General features: G+C 35.5%; 2 protein-coding genes across 2 annotated transcripts in view; one reads left to right on the plus strand and one right to left on the minus strand.

The window, feature by feature from the left end:
- Nucleotides 1-927: 927 nt before the first annotated feature.
- LOC123319346 (F-box/WD repeat-containing protein 4) lies at nt 928-13321 on the minus strand. Its single transcript, XM_044906261.1, has 5 exons — nt 12939-13321; nt 12589-12870; nt 12252-12539; nt 6567-6837; nt 928-1121 (listed from the first exon to the last, which is right to left on the minus strand). The coding sequence occupies exons 1-5, from the start codon at nt 13193-13195 to the stop codon at nt 942-944; spliced, it is 1278 nt and encodes a 425-aa protein (XP_044762196.1). The 5' UTR covers nt 13196-13321; the 3' UTR covers nt 928-941.
- A 306-nt stretch (nt 13322-13627) lies between these two features.
- The window catches only part of LOC123318858 (programmed cell death 6-interacting protein), a 31813-nt gene continuing 24294 nt past the window's right edge, over nt 13628-21146 (plus strand). Inside the window, exons 1-3 of the mRNA XM_044905616.1 lie at nt 13628-13865; nt 17556-17674; nt 17733-17860. Of these exons, the coding sequence (XP_044761551.1) occupies nt 13660-13865; nt 17556-17674; nt 17733-17860 (453 nt within the window). The 5' untranslated portion in view covers nt 13628-13659. The remainder of the gene's footprint in view (nt 13866-17555; nt 17675-17732; nt 17861-21146) is intronic.

A 21146-nucleotide genomic window follows, 5' to 3' on the forward strand; every position in this document is an offset into this window, starting at 1 on the left:
TCATTAGCTATCTCAGCGGTACAAAAATTTACCACGACGTTACCTATCCTATCTATTATAGCGAACTCGCGAGTACGTGGGGACATCGCATTAGTGAGTCTTCGCTACAGCCGTCCTAGCTACCGAGACTAACGATTACTTGTAGGAACATATTCATTATATTGTTAACTGATTTATGATAGTAGTCGATTAATACAGAAATACCATATAATAAAAACTTAAAACTCAAACATAGATTATTTTATAATAGTAATTACTCAGAGCGATTTTCCACATTTTCCTTTTGATGCCGGAAAATCGAGATGTTAAGTTTTCGTTGGGCTATACTGTATAATATACCAAGGGATGTTTTGCATTGCCATTTGTTTTCGTCGCGAGTTGCGACAATATCGTACGAATGAAAATCTCGTTCATAGGTTAATCGGACAGATATTTTAGGCATGTATGTGTAGATTACAATATCATTCATTTTGATTCAATCAAAACTTTTACTGATATTTTAGCGATCTAACCATCATCCTCTATATGCGTGGAACTGTTCAATCAAAGAGGAATCTTTGGTTTGATTTAATGAATTGAATCTAATCCTTGAAATCGAAAAAAATTCCGCCAACGGACTACCATATATGCGGTAGTCTTCAACCTCCTAGGACATTTGTTATTTGTTCAATTTATTCGTTAGTTTGAAGAGCCGTCGTGTGCTGAGAGCATTGAACTCTAAAAGAACTTCTTTCGGAGTTCATTGGCTGAGAGCGATGTTGGTCAATATGTGTCGTACTCCCACCTCAATAACTCGAACGTTTTGTGAGCCGAACTATAGATAAGTCGAACAGTGTTTTACGGTCCCTGGGAGTTCGACTTATCGAGAGACCACTGCATGTAGTTGGCTGATATTTCACATCAGGCGACAGTAATAAAACAGCGCTGTATTCTTAATAAATTTATATCACAAGTTGCTTGAAAAAAATTTTACTGTAATCTTGAAAGCCTCCATTCATCACAGAAAAGTCCAACATATTCAAATAAAGATCTGTAGCTGCAAATAAATGTTCGGCATCGAATGCAATACTATGTATCGGTGATGTTGTCCAACTGAGACGAGCAGATTCCATAAAATACACCTGAAAGCAAAAATTATGTAGTGCTTGATCCATTGGTTTCGAATGTTATTAATTTTTCGGTAGATTCAATATACAGGGTCTTTCACGAGGAACCTCACCCATATTTATGCGGGAAACTATACTGAACGTATTTTCATGAAATTCAGCACTTATAAGTATTTCACGACGCTGATGAAATCTAAAATATTTTCAAGGCATGAGCACCTCCGGTTTTTCCGGAAATGACGTCAACTTCCGTTTTTCAAATTAGAACACCATTTTTTTATTGCAGAAATAGATTCCTTAGAAAATTTCAAGTTATTTTGATGTAACATTTTTCAGTTTTGGTTGGAAAATTCTCTCTGAGCGAGAAAATTCGAAAAAAAATCGAAACTAGAGCTCCGCTGAAACCAGAATAACTTCGAGGTTTTTGGATGGAAAATTTTCATTTTTGGGATTTTTCAAGATGTAAGATTGATGTATCCACTTTAAAAATCGAAATCGCGATTCATGATACAGGGGATGACAAAATCGTGAAAAATCAATTTTTTCAAATTAGAACCCCATTTTTTTATGGCAGATATTGAATCTACGTCAAAAAATAATGTGAGTGTATGCATCACACCCTTGCCCTAAAGTGGATATTTTCTGAGTTATTCACAAAAAACTGTTTTTCGTCTTGAATTTTCAGTTATTTCTTTTCCCTTCACGCCAAAAAGATGAAATTTTCAGGAACTGTTACTTAAACCATGTTTTAGATTTTACTACCCTAATATGCAAGAGAAAAAAGTTACAGGTTGTTCCTAAATAGATGGCGAATTTTGATTCGAATTTGTATCGGAAACCTCTTTATTTCAACTAATCGGCCATCGGTTTTCTCTCCAGTGATAAATAAATAATTCCTTATGAACCATATGCAAAAACTTACCATTTTTAGATTCATAGTTTTGAAACTCAATTTGGTTTTTAAACACTTTTGCAGATCTCTTCCTCCCGATGAAATAAGAAGAGCAACGAAGCATTCCTGAGACGTATAAATAAATGTCTAGAAATTAACGGTCAAAACTTTGAGCATCTTCTCTAGTTATAACTGCGAGAGTTTGCCATGGTTCTCCTAATAGTAACTTGAAGTCGGTTTCAAGAAGGGGTGAAAAATCTACAGCATGGTTCAAATAACAGTTCCTGAAAATTTCATCTTTTTGACGTGAAGGGAAAAGAAATAGCTGAAAATTCAAGACGAAAAACAGTTTTTTGTGAATAACTCAGAAAATATCCATTTTAGGGCAAGGGTGTGATGCATACACTCACATTATTTTTTAACGTAGATTCAATATCTGCCATAAAAAATGGGGTTTTAATTTGAAAAAATTGATTTTTCACGATTTTGTCATCCCTAACTTTGAAAGCGATTTTTTCACCCCCTGTATCATGAATCGCGATTTCGATTTTTGAAGTGGATACATCAATCTTACATCTTGAAAAATCCCAAAAATGAAAATTTTCCATCCAAAAACCTCGAAGTTATTCTTGTATCAGCGGAGCTCTATTTTCGATTTTTTTTTCGAATTTTCCCGCTCAGAGAGAATTTTCCAACCAAAACTGAAAAATGTTACATCAAAATAACTTGAAATTTTCTAAGGAATCTATTTCTGCAATAAAAAAATGGTGTTCTAATTTGAAAAACGGAAGTTGACGTCATTTCCGGAAAAACCGGAGGTGCTCATGCCTTGAAAATATTTTAGATTTCATCAGCATCGTGAAATACTTATAAGTGCTGAATTTCATGAAAATACGTTCAGTAGTTTCCCGTATAAATATGGGTGAGGTTCCTCGTGAAAGACCCTGTATAGAATAATGAAAGGAATACGGGAAAAACTACTGGATTGGTAACGATATGCACTGAATCAGAATATTGCTATCTCAAATAGTCTTACCAACTTGAGAAAACGGTATGAACTATGTATATTGAACAATGGTGGCCATTTCGAGCAATTTCTTCTGTTGATACGATTTATATCACATTCTATACATACTTACTTTTTTTTGTGATTTTTATTAGTTATTGTTAGGTATTTATAAACAATGCTGTTGAGTAGTTTGTTCGGATAAAGAATTTTGGGATAATTCATTATTTCAAAATTTTGGAACTATAAAATTTCTCGGAATAAGAGACACACCTACATCTAATCTTAATATATAAAATTCTCGTGTCATAGTTTTCGTTACCATACTCCTCCGAAACGGCTTGACTGATTTTGATGAAATTTTTTGTGCTTATCCGGTATCTATGAGAATCGGCCAACATCTATTTTTCATCCCCCTAAATGTTAGGGGTAGTCCACCCCTAAATTTTTTTTTGTATTTTTTAGACAAAATTTTTAATTTCTATTTTTTTATGATACAACATACAAAAATACATACAATCCTCAATTTTCACCCTTCTACGATAAACCCTTATTTTTTAATAGCCATTTTAGTAATTTAATCATTAGGAAATTATTTATATGGCAAAACAACGTTTGCCGGGTCAGCTATCTATGAGAATCGGCCAACATCTATTTTTCATCCCCCTAAATGTTAGGGGTAGTCCCCCCCTAAATTTTTTTTTTATTTTTTAGATAAAATTTTTAATTTCTATTTTTTTATGATACAACATGGAAATTATTTATATGGCAAAACAACGTTTGCCGGGTCAGCTAGTATGCATATAAATTCGAGATCAGGATAAGAAGCCCACCAACAAATGAAAAAATATACTGGATGTTTCATTGAAAAAAACGAAGTTGCATTCAATATGTTGACCCACTCTATATATATTTCAACTGGCGTAATCATTTTGAAAAAATTCATACAATTTTTGTTTGAAATATTTTTATGTATTTCTTTCTGTAAAAGAGTTAAAGAGCCAATTTATAGTAAAAACCTGTACAAATAAAATACTGCCTTCATTTATATTCTGAGCACTGAAGAATTAGCATAAAGTGTAACTAATTAAATATCTAATAATAATGAAAAAAAATCATTGAGTGCCAAGTTGGGAATATAAAGGCTGCTACACAATTGCCCGAAAACGAGAACATGAACAATAAGAAAAGGAAAAAAGTTTCGAGAAATTTTGGGTCAACTTTCCAGTTCTCGTTCTCGGGCATCTTCTCGTTGTCATTACATGCAATTGGTTTGCATAGGTTCTTCAAAATTGGGATTGGTTAAAAAAATTGCCAACAATAGATTATTTATCGTACGATAGTTTGATTTTCGAGAGCCACAGCGTTGAGAACGGAGAAGAATGTGACAAACAGAAACCATGCATAAACTGATCATCAAGGTGGGTCCATATCAAGAGCTTTCAAAAGCCTGCGGGCCTTCGTTTAGGATATACAGGTTGATCAGATGTTGAATGAAATTTAAAGTTCAATAAATCTTGCACGAATCCACAGACTGATTTCAAATTTTACAGGTCACTTCCTCCGACCGCCTTCGTTCAACATTTGTGCAATATTGAAAAAATCGGGACCGGAGTAGATAAAATTTTGGATTTTTTCTATATACCCTAATGTCAGATCATCCTGTACATTAACACTATAGCATTTTATGACCATAGCAAAGCAAGTCGACAATAAAATCAAAAAATTTGGCTTGGCGCGGTCATACGACTGATGAATATTTTTTGTGAATGAAAACATTTTTATTTCATTTTTGGTTTGATTGGTAATCTACCTTCTATTGTGTAAAATATCATTGCTATATCCGTGAATCATTCCGCAAAAATATATCCATGAAAGCAATGAGGTTCCAACATGACGGAGTGACAGGAAAAACACATGGATTGACACTGCAGGACACGTGGCTTGGCCACCTCGATCCCCTGATCTGACACTTATGGATTATTCTCTACAAACAAGAGGTATATATCATGATTACCTCATCGTTGTTGTTCGGCGCATAGATATATGACAGAATTTAATTTACTCTTTGACATTTGAGTGCGGGAAAAACCACTTCTAGGGCTCTTTCCCGAACCGTTTTGGAAAGTGAGTCTTTGCGAGTTGAAATACGTTCGGGAAAGGGGTTGAACACGCACGCGTGTAGAAAAAAACTTTATACCTAGTGTGGAAAAAATTGAAAAAATTTTACTCTGATCCTGCCTTTTTTCAATTTCAAAAATGTTGAACGAATGCAGTAAAAAAGGGTAAAACAACTGCAAAATTTGAAAAAAGTCTGTTGATTCTTTCAAGATTTATTGAACTTTGAAATCTCATTCAACATCTGATTATCACCCTGTATATTTTAAACGAAGGCCCTCAGGCAAATGACTCCTCTTGATATGAGTCCAATTGGAAGACCTCAGTTTATGGTAAGGCGGCTGCACAATACCGACGGAAAAAAGGAAAAAACACTTAGGCATCTATGCACAATCTATTTCTGGCAACAAGAATGAGAAGATGAGCGAGAACTGGAAAGTTAGCCAAGTTTTCTGTAACTTTTTTCCCGTTCTCTTTCCCGGGTAATTGTACCAGCAATATACGATAGTCTTGAATGGTGCTTTATCATCGAAACTTTTAATAAGATGATTGATGCACCATTCTTGACTTAGTTCACATATATGTAATTTCATGAGACTGGAGCTCGAAAATTTTTGCGATGTAATTACAATTTTTTCTTGTCAACAACTAAAACAAGGCAAATATTGCTCACACGTCAAAACGTAGCGAGTACGTATATTTCAAAAAATCATAAATGGATCGCGCCTTCTAGATAAGGCAGATGAATAATAAACGAAATTAATTCAGATACATAACAACCTCCGATATAAAATCAACTAATGTTACGAATTGCACTAGCAAACCACCCTCACTCAAAGTATCAAAAGAAATGCCATTTCGCGATGCTGACCATGATTTCGGTCTTATTTGACGTCCTCAGAGAAACAATTCGATATATTTTCGTCAAGGTGTTAGTTGTGTTGCTTTGATGAGGTCAAATGGGACCGAAACCATGATCAGCATCTATTCTTTCTTGACGAAATGGTATTTCTCTTGAAAATTGGAGTGGTGTGGTGGTGGTATGCTAGTTCTATTCAGATCGTAATATTTGTTGATTTTAGTAATTGGGATATCTTACGTTGCTATGGTGTAGAAATATTTTGTTATGTATGAAACCGATCGAAACTAACTAGATATTGAAAAACAGTCAAAATATTCTCCCTTGGACAAAATTCATCGATTACTTTGACGCATGAGACGAGGAAGTGTGATAATTTATCTCGAATCAAGAATAATTTTGTTTCTCATTAGCAGACCTGTAAAAGTATACACGAAGTCCGGGTTCAGCAAATAAATGGCAACAAAAGTTTCAAGAGACATATCTAACAATTTTAATATAATCTATATATTTTTGAAGAAGCCGAAATAATTTATATAGGATCTAATATTACTCCTTCAAAGGAAAAAATAATATTGTATGTACCTGCACATATCTGTCCTTTCTGATATCCCATAATGTAGCTCTACTGTTGTCGCATCCCGTTATCAATGTATTAACGAAATCGTAGTCGAAACAGTTAATTTTTGAAGACCAAGGGTCCAGAAATTTTTGAACGCATTGGCCAATTCTGAGGTCCCACCTTCTCAAGTAACAGTCATAGCCCCCTGACCACAACACATCGGGGTTGTCCCATTTCATTTGCAAAATTCCGGCGCCATTATTATCTCCAACGAATTCATGTAAGGTCTGGCCACTGAAAAGCACTTCAATTCCATTAGGTATTAATGTAATACATATGTGAAATGTTCGAATAGAAATATTCGGTTCCCACTCTGAACACATATATACAAGAAGCGTTGTTAGAAGTTTCAGTTTACGAGACAGGACCGGTTTATCCATGTCATGGCATTGCCCCCTAGGCAATAGCAACAGCCCTGTCTTGTAGAGGACTTTTTTACCACAATGCCATCATGTTATTTATTACGCTACCTTTACTACGTTAAGAATGTAGTAATAGAAGAGACAAACGATTGAATGTGATATACATATTTACATATTTTTAAATGGATACAATACAAATTCAGGTGGTTGTTATTCTTAAAATGAACGAGTGCTGAATCCTTTTTTCCTCCTACCTAACATTTTGTCTTCACAACCATCACAACGCTCGAGTAAATCCCCATTTAGCATCGTGAGCTGCTCAACTACAAAGGGCTAGGAAAATTAACCGAACGGTCGATTATTTCAAAATATACATTTTTCTATTCATAATAAGTATATAGGGGTTTTCGGGGTAGGAGATTATGACCCTTCTGTCCAAAGATTATCAAATCAATGAGTGTAACAAAGATGTATGAACAAAACCAGAAGGGAAATATAGAGAACAAATATTTCTCCTCTTCCACCAACGTTTCCTCAGTACCTTAAGGTAAGCCGACGCTTTAACCATCAAGCTACGGACGATATAATCACCGAACTGATGTGAAATGTTTTCGAATTGTTTTTACAACAATGATTGTTAAAACACAGCAATTGAAATCACAAAATTCGAATTCAATATTATAGCAATAGTTTATATCAATTTTCATAATTTGATTTGTTTTTCTTCTCAAGAATACTTCTTTTCATGTCACATTAATGTATTACATATAGGTCTCATACGGAACAAATATTTGCATGATCCATATTGGAACTATTTATGTTCTCAGAAAGGAGATGTGTTTGAGGCGGACATAGGAGCATATAGCTGCTATATGCAGTTACTAAACAAGGAACACTGGATATATTTCTGCTATATAGCTGCTGTGATGTGGTCACCTGCGCTCTCTCTTCCTCTCATGGGATATTTCTTATTCCTAGATTACCCTTTACCAGGCCTGTAAGTATTATGTACTATAATCTTCGCTTCTGTCAAAATCGAAAATTTAAGCTGGTTATTGCTCCATTATGGCAGACGAGTTTTGTGTTTATGATCTGATTGTATTCAAAATTGGTACCTGGAGGTTTTCATTTTCGGAGATTCTTCAAAATTGAAGATATGAGAGGGGGAAAGGGCGACAAGACTAAAAAGCAGAAATGAAAATACCTATTGTGAAAAAAATTTTAAGAACCGCGCTTATAGTGAGATGCACTAAAAAGGAGAAAATATTTTTTCTCTTAGTTATACAATATTGAACCTATAAAAAAACGACAAGAAATATTTCGCAATGATGAGCACTCCAGGCTTTTACTCATATTTTTTTATAATTCGATAACCAAGAAAATTATTATTTCTCCCTTTTTTTAGTGCACTTTGAATATAAGCATTGTGTTAAATTTTTTTTTCAAATAATTTTATCTTTTAATTCATGCGACGAGTGCTTCGGTCTGCAAACGTTGGTAAGTTCATTATTGAGAGTTTCTCGTTGTAAGAATGGCGAGAAACACCAGACGAGTCGCGCGACGCTATAGAGTAGACCCTCGAGCAGCGACAAATCACTACAGGGTCACACCTACCAAAGGCTTTCAGGATCTAAAATAATCTTGGACCTCTTGGCTTTATTGACAGTCTGGAGGATATGATCCGATCAACTCAGGTTGTCCGTAACAATCACCCCTAGATCACAGTGGCTGCTTGAAACTGGACTTCCGTTAAGATAATACCAAAGAATACAGTCGACACAGATTGCGGGCTCCCATATGAAGAACGATCCACTTATCATTGTTGAGAGGTAACTGACAATTTTGACACCACTGTGCGCTAGAATTGAGGTCACCTTGAAGGGAATTGGCACTAGTAGGGTTCCCAAAAATTCTTGTGTCGTCTACGAATTGTGTGGCCGAACATGATATGGCAAGTCTGAGATATAAAGTAGTAACAACACGAGACCTAGCATTGATCGCTGAGGAACTCCACTAATAACAGATCTAGGTGATGCTAGAGATTACCCAACACGAACCTGAAAAGTGCGGTCTGAAAAAAAAACGCCTTGATCCACGCTAGAAGACGACCACGAATGTCAAGATGCTCTAGTTTGTACATGAGGCGCCTGCGAGGCATACGGACAAATGCAAGAGAAAAGTCGAAATAAATAACGTCGACTGGTACACTCATTGACCATGAGTTGACACATTCAAGGAGGTTTGTAAAGACTGAGCGTCCTGTGAGAAACCCATGTTGGAACTGTGCAAAAAGGAAGGATTGCATCCTCTCCTAAAAATAGGTGTAACACGAGCAGTTCGCCAACAGGAAGGGAGAGATAAATAGACTGAATTTAGGATATTTTAGATTACACTTCCCGGGTTTCTCGGCACCAATAATTGGTCGCATAAAGTGTTTGTGACCAATTTCAGATGATAATTATTGTAGATGTTGAGCAACTGAACAGGTGAAAATGCAATCAACTACCCTAACAGGCTTAGGAAGAACTTCCGATAATTGAGGCGATATATTAAAGGATTGCTTTGGTTTTTATAGAAAACCTTCGGTTATGATTGACAGACGACAGTTTGTTTTGTGCTCGCAAGGCGTCGTCACCAACTAGGGCAGAATCCGCCTGACAAACCCGAGTCAGGCAACTTGGGTTGCCCGACATGATCACGATGTAACACACCCTTTTCGAAAATAGGTGTAAAAGGGTCGGAAAATTGACTAACTGTGTCAGATTATTATAGCGGATACAGTCCACAAAAACACTAGAAGCTGTGTTATAGTTTTTCATACATAACGGCCAGACCACCTAAGGTCTGTTGAAATCGCCAGCTATATGGAGATAAGGTTCAATTGTAGAAAGACTTCCAAGCAGAACAGCCACTTGTGTATCAGAAGAACGCGGTCGGTAGATGCAACTTATGGTGAAGCAGCAGGAGCCTTCTTTAAGGAGATCAATGAATAAACCAGTCAATTCCAAGTATATCTAGACCCAAGAGCTGGAGTGAGAAACAGTAAACAATTTCACTGGTGGTTATGTTGTGTGTTGTCGTAGATGATGGACCACTCGCAATCACCAATCAGTTTTTGGATTTTTTGGAAGCTGACAATTTAGTTATGGTCGGGATGCCGGACAAATATAAATACCTTATATCGATGTTAGATTCCCCGGCGTTCAGTCTGTACTTAAGTTGTTCACGTAAACTGTTGAGTTATCTTATTTAAAGAGGGCTCTTATCATCTGAAATACCAACGCCGCGCAAATCTAGCACATTCTTATTCCTAAGGACTCGGACTATAATCATTGAGTTGGAGAATGTTACTTTCAAGATTCTAGGACAGTTCTCAGAGGAAGAGCCAAATCTTCCAACCGAGATGCGCTGCGTGTTAGCCTCCGGAGGCAAATAATCGAGAATTTTGGAAGCAGAAGACAGATCCTCAGCAGGGGTTCGTCTCAGGCAGCTGGCTCAGAAGCTCCATTTTTCGCCAATTGATTAGTAGAATCCACTACAACCTCGAGTGAGTTATGACTTTCAGTCAAGAGATCAATTTTGGAAGTGCACAAGGCAATATTAATGTCGTGTCTAATAATTAATTGGAAATGGTTAGCTAATGCTTTATAAGAATAGATTTACACTCAGTCAGATCGGACTGTAGGGTCAGTTGGGTGGCCTTGATGACGGAAATATCAGAAACAATCTAATTCAGCTTTGCCCTGAGTAAAGTGAATTGAAATCGAGTGGCTGTCAAATCGTTTATCAGGTAATCAAATTTTTGGGAAAGACACCAGGTCCTTCCGTCTGTTTCTTGGAGTAGTGTAATCGACACTGCACTTGAAATCAGCTGATTTTCAGTCTAGTTGCGCAAATGTGACGTCCGTGAAATTACCATCAAATTTTGCATTTCTCACCACAGAACACTAATATTACACCTCCTTTTGACTAGGTGTGAATAAACTACACCTTCTCTGCACTGGTGTAAATCCAATAAGCAAACGAATACTAAAATCTAGTGTAAATTACACCGAGTGTAGAAAAGTGCTACACTTCCTATGCAAACGAGAAGGAAAAAACGAAAGGACCTACTGTTACAGTAGTGTTACAATCAAGTTTAATTTCTCAGGCGATAAGTTTAGGCAGTCTAAATGAAGGGCATTTCGCAGAGCGGGTAGAAGAGGTTCGTTTCGAACATATATGACACTTAGCCATTTGTGAATAATAAGTTCAGAAGGTGTTAATGGAAGAAATTGTAGATATGTGTATCAGGAAGGGAACAGGAAATAACAAATTTCACTTTCCTGTGCCGGTAAGAGAGACTTTAATACCATCCCATGTCAAGCAGATATGGTTGGCGCATAGGTCAATGGCGAAGATTTCCGCCTGAAATGCTGTCGCCGACCTGCCCAGACCAGCACTGAGTTTGGTCTACGACTGTAGACTCCGGCTCCAGAGCCTTGCTTGCTTCTGGAGGCCACGGAAAGAAAATAGAAGACAAATAAATGCAAGGAATGAAAGGAAACGATCTGCAGTAGGTATAGCACGAAACGGGGATGAGAAAAAGACGCGACTACCAAGAATTTAGTAAGCAAGTAGCTGTTATGAAATGATGTATACCTCTCCTATGAATTCAGTACCCACTGATCGGAAAATCCATTGAACAAGACAATGTTGGTGAAGGTGAAAATAAATTTTCTAGTCTATACGGGTACGGGCCAAGATTAATTGTTGGGTTAAAATTAACATTGCTGTAGCTAAGGTAGCGTAAGGACTCAGTAACAAAGCCTACACAGAACACAACTCGTTGTTCAAACTCGTACAAGCCAAAGAGCTTCTGAGGGGTACTTCAGTACCTACAGAAAATCAGGATAATATGAAATATGTATTCGCGTGACCGGGGATATAAACAAAAGCAAATTAATTGGGGAGAGAAAAATGGCCACTTGAAATGTTGTGCCATGAGTCTCCTTCTCAATTAGAATTCTCATTAAAATTTGGATGGATTTAGTATAATATTAACTACAAATATTATTCATTTTTTTATGGAAAAATCCAATATGGCTGCCATACACTAGAAAAAAAGTTAAAAGTTGTATAATCTCATCTAGGAGGCCGTAAAATAAGTAAAATATTATGATTTGTTTTCTTTCAGTAAATTTCTATGAGTGAATATATGCAATAATGAATAGTTCTCCATAGACTTTTTCAGCAGATTCATAATAATAAAGGATGAATAAGAGAAAATATGTTTCATATAGTCACCTTTCTGTGTCTGTCACAATGATACAAGTCCTACATATATTTGCAGCAGTACCTATGCTTAGTTTATCTTTATTGAAAGCCAGACACCATACAAGATCCTCATATTTTAATATTTTACAAGGGACTAAATCCAATTCATCAGAAACATTCAACAATTGTACTACACCTTCCTTACTTCCAACAGCTACTGAATTCATTTCCATATCAATACTGGTCAATCTGATATCATTAAAACTTATATTACTGGTACATTCTCCTTTTTCTAAAGAGAACAGTTTGACCACATGTCTAAAAAGGAAGAATTAATTTGTTATAATGCGATATTGTGATAACTCACCCATTGGCAGTACACACTTTATCGTTTTTAACAACAAACTTGCATACATCCTTATAATTAAAACCACAAAAGTCATGTTTTAGTTTATTTGAAAATATCTTTTTTTTAGACCTTTGATAACATTTTATACTATCATCTTTGCCAAACCATATAGAATTTTGTTCCAGATGAAAGTGAGGTATAAATTCCTTCGATAAAAATACTTTACTCTCCTTATAACGTCCCACCTTCCAATTATTGGAAATTCTATGTTTTTCGAAAGGTGTTAGAAATCTTTGAGATCTATAATGAAATATTATTCAACATATGGTAACATGTTCCCATTATTCAAATTAAAATCTGTTTGATACCTCTCTTGAATATATTGGCTGCATTGATTAGTAACCAAATATTTTTCACGGCGATTAAAAAGAATCAGATCCCAATGATGACTGATTATTTTATTGAAACGACTGCACACTTTCCTCAAGTTCTTCAATTCTGTTATTGATAAGTAACTAAAAATTATCAATAAAACTTCGGTCGACAAGTTCTCCAGTGAGAATATATTATCGTAAAGCATAATTGAATTATGTAGCAACTCCACTTCGAATTTCAAGTTATTCATGAATTGTTAATTATATAATAGAATTACTTATGAATCTTTTTATCATTATATATATGTTTTTTATGGGATGGAATGGTATAATTAAACATAAACAAATGAGAGAAAAGAAAAAGCGATCAACTTGGTTATGTTTCATGTTCTACTCTGTAATCTGTGGTTATGTTTATTCAGAACAGCTGATCTTTGACAATCAAGTCTCCGCCACAGAAAACCAAACAGCTAGTCTTCATAATAACTATTTTTTGGGTATTTCGAGTGAGTAAGTCAATTTCTGGAGGTAATTTTTGGCAGTATTCTTTCTGAATATCAATTATGTTCAGAATATTTGTTTATATTCATCATTTCCATGATTTAAATACTCCAACGGTAACCGAGTTATGAGCACAGCCTGTATATTGAGTAGTGTCACTTTTGACACAAGACGTCCAATTAGCTGTCAAACTAATAAACTTATTCCAATCAAAATGGCTGAGTTATTGCAAGTTCCTTTGAAAAAACCCTCCGAAATTGATATTGTTAAGCCACTTCAAAATGTTATACAATCGAGATTCAGTACAGCAGATGAGCCAGTCGATTATTCTGATGCAATAAACGAATTTGCCAAAATAAGGAGCAATGCTATCTGGAAGGCCTTCGAGAAGTACGAGAGCTCTTTGGAGATTATTTATGGGTATGATTCATCATTTGATTATCATTATCAATGAAGATCATTTGTTGCTTGATTCATCCTAATTTTCAATAATTCTATGTGTAAGTCATGTATCAAGATAAAGTAATAACTTCAATTCTCTCAAGAGGAGGCCGACTCAGGATCATAAAATTGCTTTGGACTATGGCTTAATAATACCAAAGAGCACACAACAACGGACAGAATTAGATTTCACAATATCAGCTCGATCATTAATATTTTCATTATGAGTGCTATCCCATTGACTCGTATCCCAATTGAATTAAGTACTCATGCCTTTATACTCTTTATAGCTTTTCCTTCGTTTTGTCAAGAATTTCGTGTTGGTTATCCTCACAAATACTTATTTCATTTTCTTGTTCGAAACAAAACTAACTAACAAAAACAATTTGTTGTGTTTGGAATAATAGACCTTATGCAAGACCTAGCTAGATCCTAAGATTTGGAGGAAATCACGGAGGAAATGTAAAGAGACCTACAAACATTGAGCATCCAGTGAAAGGATAATGAATGCTCTATCATTTTTTTTATTCCAAAGCATGATAAAGTTGGGTGCAAATCAGAATGAGGGACACTTATTTTTGTGGTTTTTTTCTGATTTCATGATTTTGGCTTCCGATTTTGTGAATATTCCACTTGTGGATTTTGGCTTCTTTCACAACAATGAATTTGAATTCTATATAATGAATATGCAAGATTAAGTACAAAGAATCAGGCAATCCAGGATATAAATCAATCAAATTTGATTGATCGAACATCATCCGAAAATGGTCCTTCCAATTCATGTTTGCTATCTACTTATTTTGAGGCTTGAATATCCCTACTATTAATGAGAATTAATTGTAACAAATGTTACAATCTGAATAGAACTAACCAACCACCATCGTTCCAATAATGGAAAATGGTCATCAGGGAACGAAACAATAGCTGCATAAGGCAAAAGGTCCTGGAATACTGGCGCAACCTTTCTGGAATGCGTCACTCATACAGGGCCATGTCAGTGCCTCTCAATTTATATACCGACTAATGGCTAGGATTCTCTAGAACCAATCTGAGATCTATGATGGCGGTTTTCACGAGACTTTGCAGACTCAGAGTTCAGTTACATAAACTTAATATCCTCAATGAATCACTCTGCCTAGAGAAGGACGAAACGATTGAGCATATCCTCTGTGACTGCCCGGCGGCAGACAGGGTAAGACTTGCAGTCTTTGGCTTTCTCAAGCTGAATCTAGAGGAACTCAAGAATCACTCCCCCTCAGACATCATCTTCTTCCTGTGTAAGATTGGACTGGCTCCCTGAGCTTGTTTGTGTGCCACAATAGACCGCTTTGGTCTAGATGGTAGGTTTGGTGGGTCCGACCAACACCCCCTTCAATCTGTTGTCTGTAGTGAAAAATGGTTTGCATAAATAATTTTCAATTGGATTTTGAAGTTTTTGGTGAAAGTCCAATCGATGGTTCCTTTATTCGATTTCAGCAGTCGCACCCTTAGGAAATGAGGACCGACTCAATTCATTCTGCCAACTATAAGAACGAAGATAGTAGTAAATATCCATTTGCCCCAACTCTCAGATTGCAGGTACCGCATATTTCACGATGATCAAGCATCAAGAGAGGGCGCTAGAAACGTTATGATTCGCGGCTTTAACCGTTGCCTCGGAAACGAATAATAAACGAAATTAATGAATTTGGATACGTAACACACGCTGATATAAAATCAACAAATGTTACGATCTATCAATTTATATTGTGGGGGAAGATACGAGGACAGAAGCGTATTGGATGCGGGAAAGGTTGAACTCCATAAAATCCCTGCTGCAGGTATATACATTCGTTAATTTTATTATTATGTATCTGAATTAATTTCGTTTACTTGCAAAAATGCTTCCGAGAAACTGATCTTGAAATGGACATTTTCAAAATATCTTTGATAATTTATCCAACTTTGAAGACGACTAGGACGAAAACGATAAACGAATAATTGTAAATACGCATATAAATACCGTCTTTAGACGCACTATTTATTCCTCTTATACTTTTATAATAAGTGATTAGTTGATATACGTATTTTCTGGGGAGATACCTATGAAAAACCACAAAAACATTTGTTTAACTAGACATTTTGTCTGTCACACCCGGTATTTCTATATCTCGTTGAACGCAAAAATTAATTTCGAAACTATCTTCATAAAATTTTCCTACATCTAAACCTGATAGTTTCTGAGCAATTTTCAATTTTTAATTCAAAACTAGTAAACCATTTTCGTCATTATCTCGTAAATGGTCCTTCTAAGGTATGAAGTGATCTGAAGAATATCATCATAATTTGAGCTCGTCATTCCATTTTTGAGGTCAAATACAGAGTGTTACATTTAAAAAAGTGCAACTTTGGCCTACATCTTTGTTTTCGAAGACCCTGTCTATATGACAATAATTTTAAATTGTGCTTTTGAACACCACAAGAAAAGATTTTCGAAATATCTTTATTTACTCGCGTCTGGGGTGGGCCACCTGGTATATATGTCGATATGTCAATTTGAAAACTTGCCAAGCCAATTATGTCACGATAGGGATGTTTTGATGGAAAATGCCGGAACAGGTCAATTTTCATTCCTAGAAGGACATCTTTCGAGTACAATTGTAAGCCAAAATCTCCTCAACCCAAAGGGTAGGGGTGACCCCTATTCTGTAAACAAATTCGACATCGAATTCACTGAATTCAACAGATTAACGCGGGAAATGTCTCTAATAGCTCTCAAGGCAACATGACACAGTAATTAAACTTTAGTTATTCCCTCACTCAGTACATCAAGAGTGAAATTAAATTCCTTTTTTTTCGAGAATGTTTCGTATAAATATTATTAACTGTCTGTCCCCTACTGGGATATATGCTCGAGATTAAAGAGGAACGCTGCTCTCAGTCTCGGAAGTTGAGGAGCGTGACAATGATCGGAAATCTTTGTAGATGCCTGCTATAGGTACATAGCTGCGCAAGTTTTCTTGATTTCTGATCGGCACGGAGTCTTTTAGGCAACACAAGTAAAAAAATCGAACAGTATCAGATCCGGGGAATGTGGGGGCACAAACGACCAATCTATTAATCTGAATATCTGTCCGTTAAATCAACATTTTCGGCATTATAATACTTATATGGCCTCCCTCCCAATACTTTTCTGTAGTTTCTGACCATTTTGTAGATGTCTGAATTTACCCAACGAAACAACCATTTTTTATAAAAATCTATATATCATTACTGGCAAAAAAAGTATTAAGGTCAAATCTGGCCAGAACGTAGTTTATACCTCAGTTTAGAACGGCAAATGCTTCTTATTTTAATCTATTACATCAGTGCTGAAGGTGATTTGCATGAATGATTAATTTTTATTTATTATTAAACTAGGGATTTTCACTTTAATTTGAAGTTTGTATCACACTGAACATAAATACTAGGATACACATGTTCAGTTACCCATTATGAGATGGCACTGCCGCTAAATTTGATTTTACATCGAATTGTCCGAAATTACCCGTACTGTCCGAAGTTATCCCAATTTACCGGTACCTCTAAATATAGTAATTTCCCGGGACTCTGCATGTGCCAATCTGCCCATATGCGCTTAAATAACAAGAGTTACTATAATCTTTAGCACCTCAATGTTTTTTATTTAAGATATTACGACCAGCTGGCTTCAATTGAATCAAAGATACCACCGAATGAACTTCAAGTACCATTTAAGTGGAAAGATGCATTTGACAAAGGGTCTATATTTGGATCCAGACAAAGTTTGAGTAAGTTATAACCTTCGTTCTTAATATTCCCTTAATTTGACCAACATTTTATTTTCAGCTATTTCATCCCTTAGTTATGAAAGAATTTGTATATTATTCAATATTGCTGCGCTTCAGAGCGCTGTAGCAGCAAACCAGAGTATAGAGAGTGATGAAGGATTAAAGTTAGCAGTTAAACTTCTTCAGGTGAGATGACCTTTGAGGAAAATTATTAAAATCTATTCTGAAAACGATCCACAATTTAAGATCACACATTTTCACCGATAAAAAAATAATTATGTTTGCAGGTGGTACTGAATTTTTTTGTTTTGTTATTTTAAGACTGGTAAAATTCCAAATTCCCATTGATATCAGAACCATCGATTATGAGAATTCGACAGGGATTTGATGAATAACAAACCTGGAATTCAAATTATCCGAGTTTATAATCGTAAATTTAAAAAAGTTTTGGAATATTGGTATAATAGATATACAGTGTGGGCTTTTTAAAACGAAATAGACGAGATAACGGGCGGAATAAATTTATTTCGAAAAAATGCTCGATTTTTGTTTCGAGGGGTACAACTTTTAAGGTCAAACTCACAACTATATCGCTTCAACCCTTCGTGTTAGAACACCAACCCCTAAATTTTGAATAGGAAAGATAGGGTGAGTGATACCTCATTTGAAAGGCTTTTTTATCCTGAATTCAGCGTATTTATTTTTTTCTCATTTAATGCATTCGTTTTCGAGATATTCATTTTTGAATTTCGTACAGTACCAGTCATTCCCCTAACCATGCTATGTGAAATCATCAATTATTTGACTAATTCATTCTGTGGTTACGATGGTAACCGTTAATTGTCAACATTAGACAACGAAATATTTAATATTGGTAATTACTTTCTTCAACAATTAAGGTGGTTGTTTCGTCGTTTTCGTTTTAAAAAGCCCTCCTAGTATGCAGATCGTAGACAAATTATATGATTTTCACAAAAATTAGTTTCAAACCACGACACGTGTTTCGCTATCACAAAGGAAACTATCTATTAGTGCATAATATAAACTACAGTGGAACTCCTCTAACTCGAACTTCCCTATCTCGAAGAATTCTACAAGTCGAATTTTCTACAGAAACAAAAACGTTTTTGCAACATCACCACGTATTTTTTTCTCTTTAAGTCGAATTTCGATAACTCGAATATTTCTAAAACTCGAACTAAAATTCGGCAGTAACTGAGGCGGCAACTAAGCATAACTCGAATTTTTTAGGGCAACACACACTGCAACTTCGGGAAATTACCGAGTGGAGAGCCAGGGACAGATCCAAACTTGTTTTTTTTTTTAGTGTCCTTACATACGTCGCATCACGCACGCGCTCTATAAAATATTATCAGTTCTAATTAGCAACAGTTATGAAATTCGAGAAAGGATTTGTGTTGTGTGATATCAGTGATGAACTGAAATTGCATCGAAGCTAAACTTTGTGTTTAACGCTAAAGAAAAATTTATATTGTTATACATCTTCAATACATATATGTACATATACATTTATATATGCGTACGTATTATGTTCAATTCAAAAACCCTCAATTCAGCGCATTTTTCCATAATTCGAATTTTCTGTAACTCGAAGTCAAAGTACTGACCCTTGGAGATTCGAGTTAGGGAAGTTTCACTGTATATTGTTCGATGATATCGAAAACTATCATCTGCCTTAGATTTCAACGAAGTATTTTAGTTTTTCTTCATTTGATATCGAAGTTTTATAAATTTTTGTTTTATGTAAGCGACTGAACTGAATATAATACTACTTCATAGGAAATGGATCACGCCTTCATAGTAAGGCAGGTAAATAATAAACAAATCAATTCAGATGCATAACATCAGCAGATAATGAAATCAACGAATGTTACGATCTAAATCGAACTAACAAACTACCATCGCTCGAAGTATTACCAGAAATTTCATTTCGTCGACAAACGAGTAGATGCTGACCATGGTTTCGGTCTTATTTGACCTCGTGAGTGCAACAAAACTCATTCTTCAACGAAATGCTATGAATAAAAGGATCCCGCAATTTATAGCATGAGTTTTGTTGCTCTGACGAGGTCAAATAAGACTGAAACCATGGTCAGCATGTACTCTTTGTCGACGAAATGAAATTTCTGGTAATACTTCGAACGATGGTAGTTTGTTAGTTCGATTTAGATCGTAACATTCGTTGATTTCATTATCTGCTGATGTTATGCATCTGAATTGATTTGTTTATTATTTACCTGCCTTACTATGAAGGCGTGATCCATTTCCAATTTAGTTGAACACAAATATTCAAAATAGATTCAGTAATGGGGAGTTATTGAGGTCAATCTGGCGCATAATACAGGGCGCCTCATTTAAAAAACACGGACTGTTCTCTCTATCTTTGAAATAGTAGTTGATTTCTATGATCCGTTACGAGTATCCTAAAACGTTAGAATTACCGGAAAAAATGTTTTAGAATTTTTTGAATATCTCGAATATAAAGATATAACACTTCAGAAACATCAATAACTCCTAAATTGTATCTCATTGGACTCAAAATACGCAAAAAAAGTAGCAATTCACCAAATTCAATCATTTAATTTTCATAATAAAAAAGGATCGATAAAAAATCATCCCCATCAACAAAACGTTAGGGCTGATATTTAAAAAACTCAGCCATTTTTCACCCCTCTTATAGGGTGCATGACGAACTCCTCAATTATGCATGAAAAATTGCGTAAAATGAAATATAAATGGACCTGTACGAGCACTTTTCTTATCCTACTATTCATGGATCATTTTACCCTGAACAAGCTAAATGAGGAATAATGAGTCCCCGCATGGCACATCTTAGCCCAAGATAGATCGAAATGGCAGTATACCATCAAAACGGATATCACAGATATAGGGTCTTCCATCTGAAATATCAAAGATTTTTCCATTTTCGATAAAATGCCAGAATTATTTTAGATTATTATTTAAATCTAAAAAATGAACATTTAAAATAATTCCCGGTATTCGTGAACGTCTAACCTACCCTCAAACTAGAGATACCTTGTATATACAGGATGGGCCATCCATAACTTTCCATCCCGAAATAACGCTTAAACAGGTCAAATTTTGTTTGAAAGGGGGACAAATAAGGGTGTTCAAATGAGTTTGATTTCACTATCTAGCCGCAACCCCTAACAGCTCTCATTTCAAAAATGAGGGAAAAGGGGTCGAGCAGCATCTTGTTGGAAAGGCAATTCAATTTTTGTATTTTTTTCATCGCTTTTTGTATTTTTTTCATCGCTTTGTTATTATACAGAGTGACTCAGTATTTCATCAATAACTTTCACACGACGAATTTGGATCTTTGAGATGGAAAAAACGCTCGGACGGGTCAAAAAATTAATTCGATATCACTACTCCTCTAGCCGCTACCCTAACAGCAATTATTTCAATTCAAACGAACGCGCACGATTTA

The sequence above is a fragment of the Coccinella septempunctata genome, chromosome 8, assembly GCF_907165205.1.
Source record: "Coccinella septempunctata chromosome 8, icCocSept1.1, whole genome shotgun sequence".
NCBI lineage: Eukaryota > Metazoa > Arthropoda > Insecta > Coleoptera > Coccinellidae > Coccinella > Coccinella septempunctata.

Excerpts from the sequence above, each read along its gene's own strand:
- LOC123319346 (XM_044906261.1), bottom strand. The coding sequence starts at position 13,195 with ATGAATAACTTGAAATTCGAAGTGGAGTTGCTACATAATTCAATTATG. Across the intron at positions 6,838-12,251 it reads ATTGTGACAGACACAGAAAG|TGGCCAGACCTTACATGAAT; the intron begins GTGACTATATGA and ends AGTGCTTTTCAG. Across the intron at positions 1,122-6,566 it reads GAAAGGACAGATATGTGCAG|GTGTATTTTATGGAATCTGC; the intron begins GTACATACAATA and ends TTTTGCTTTCAG.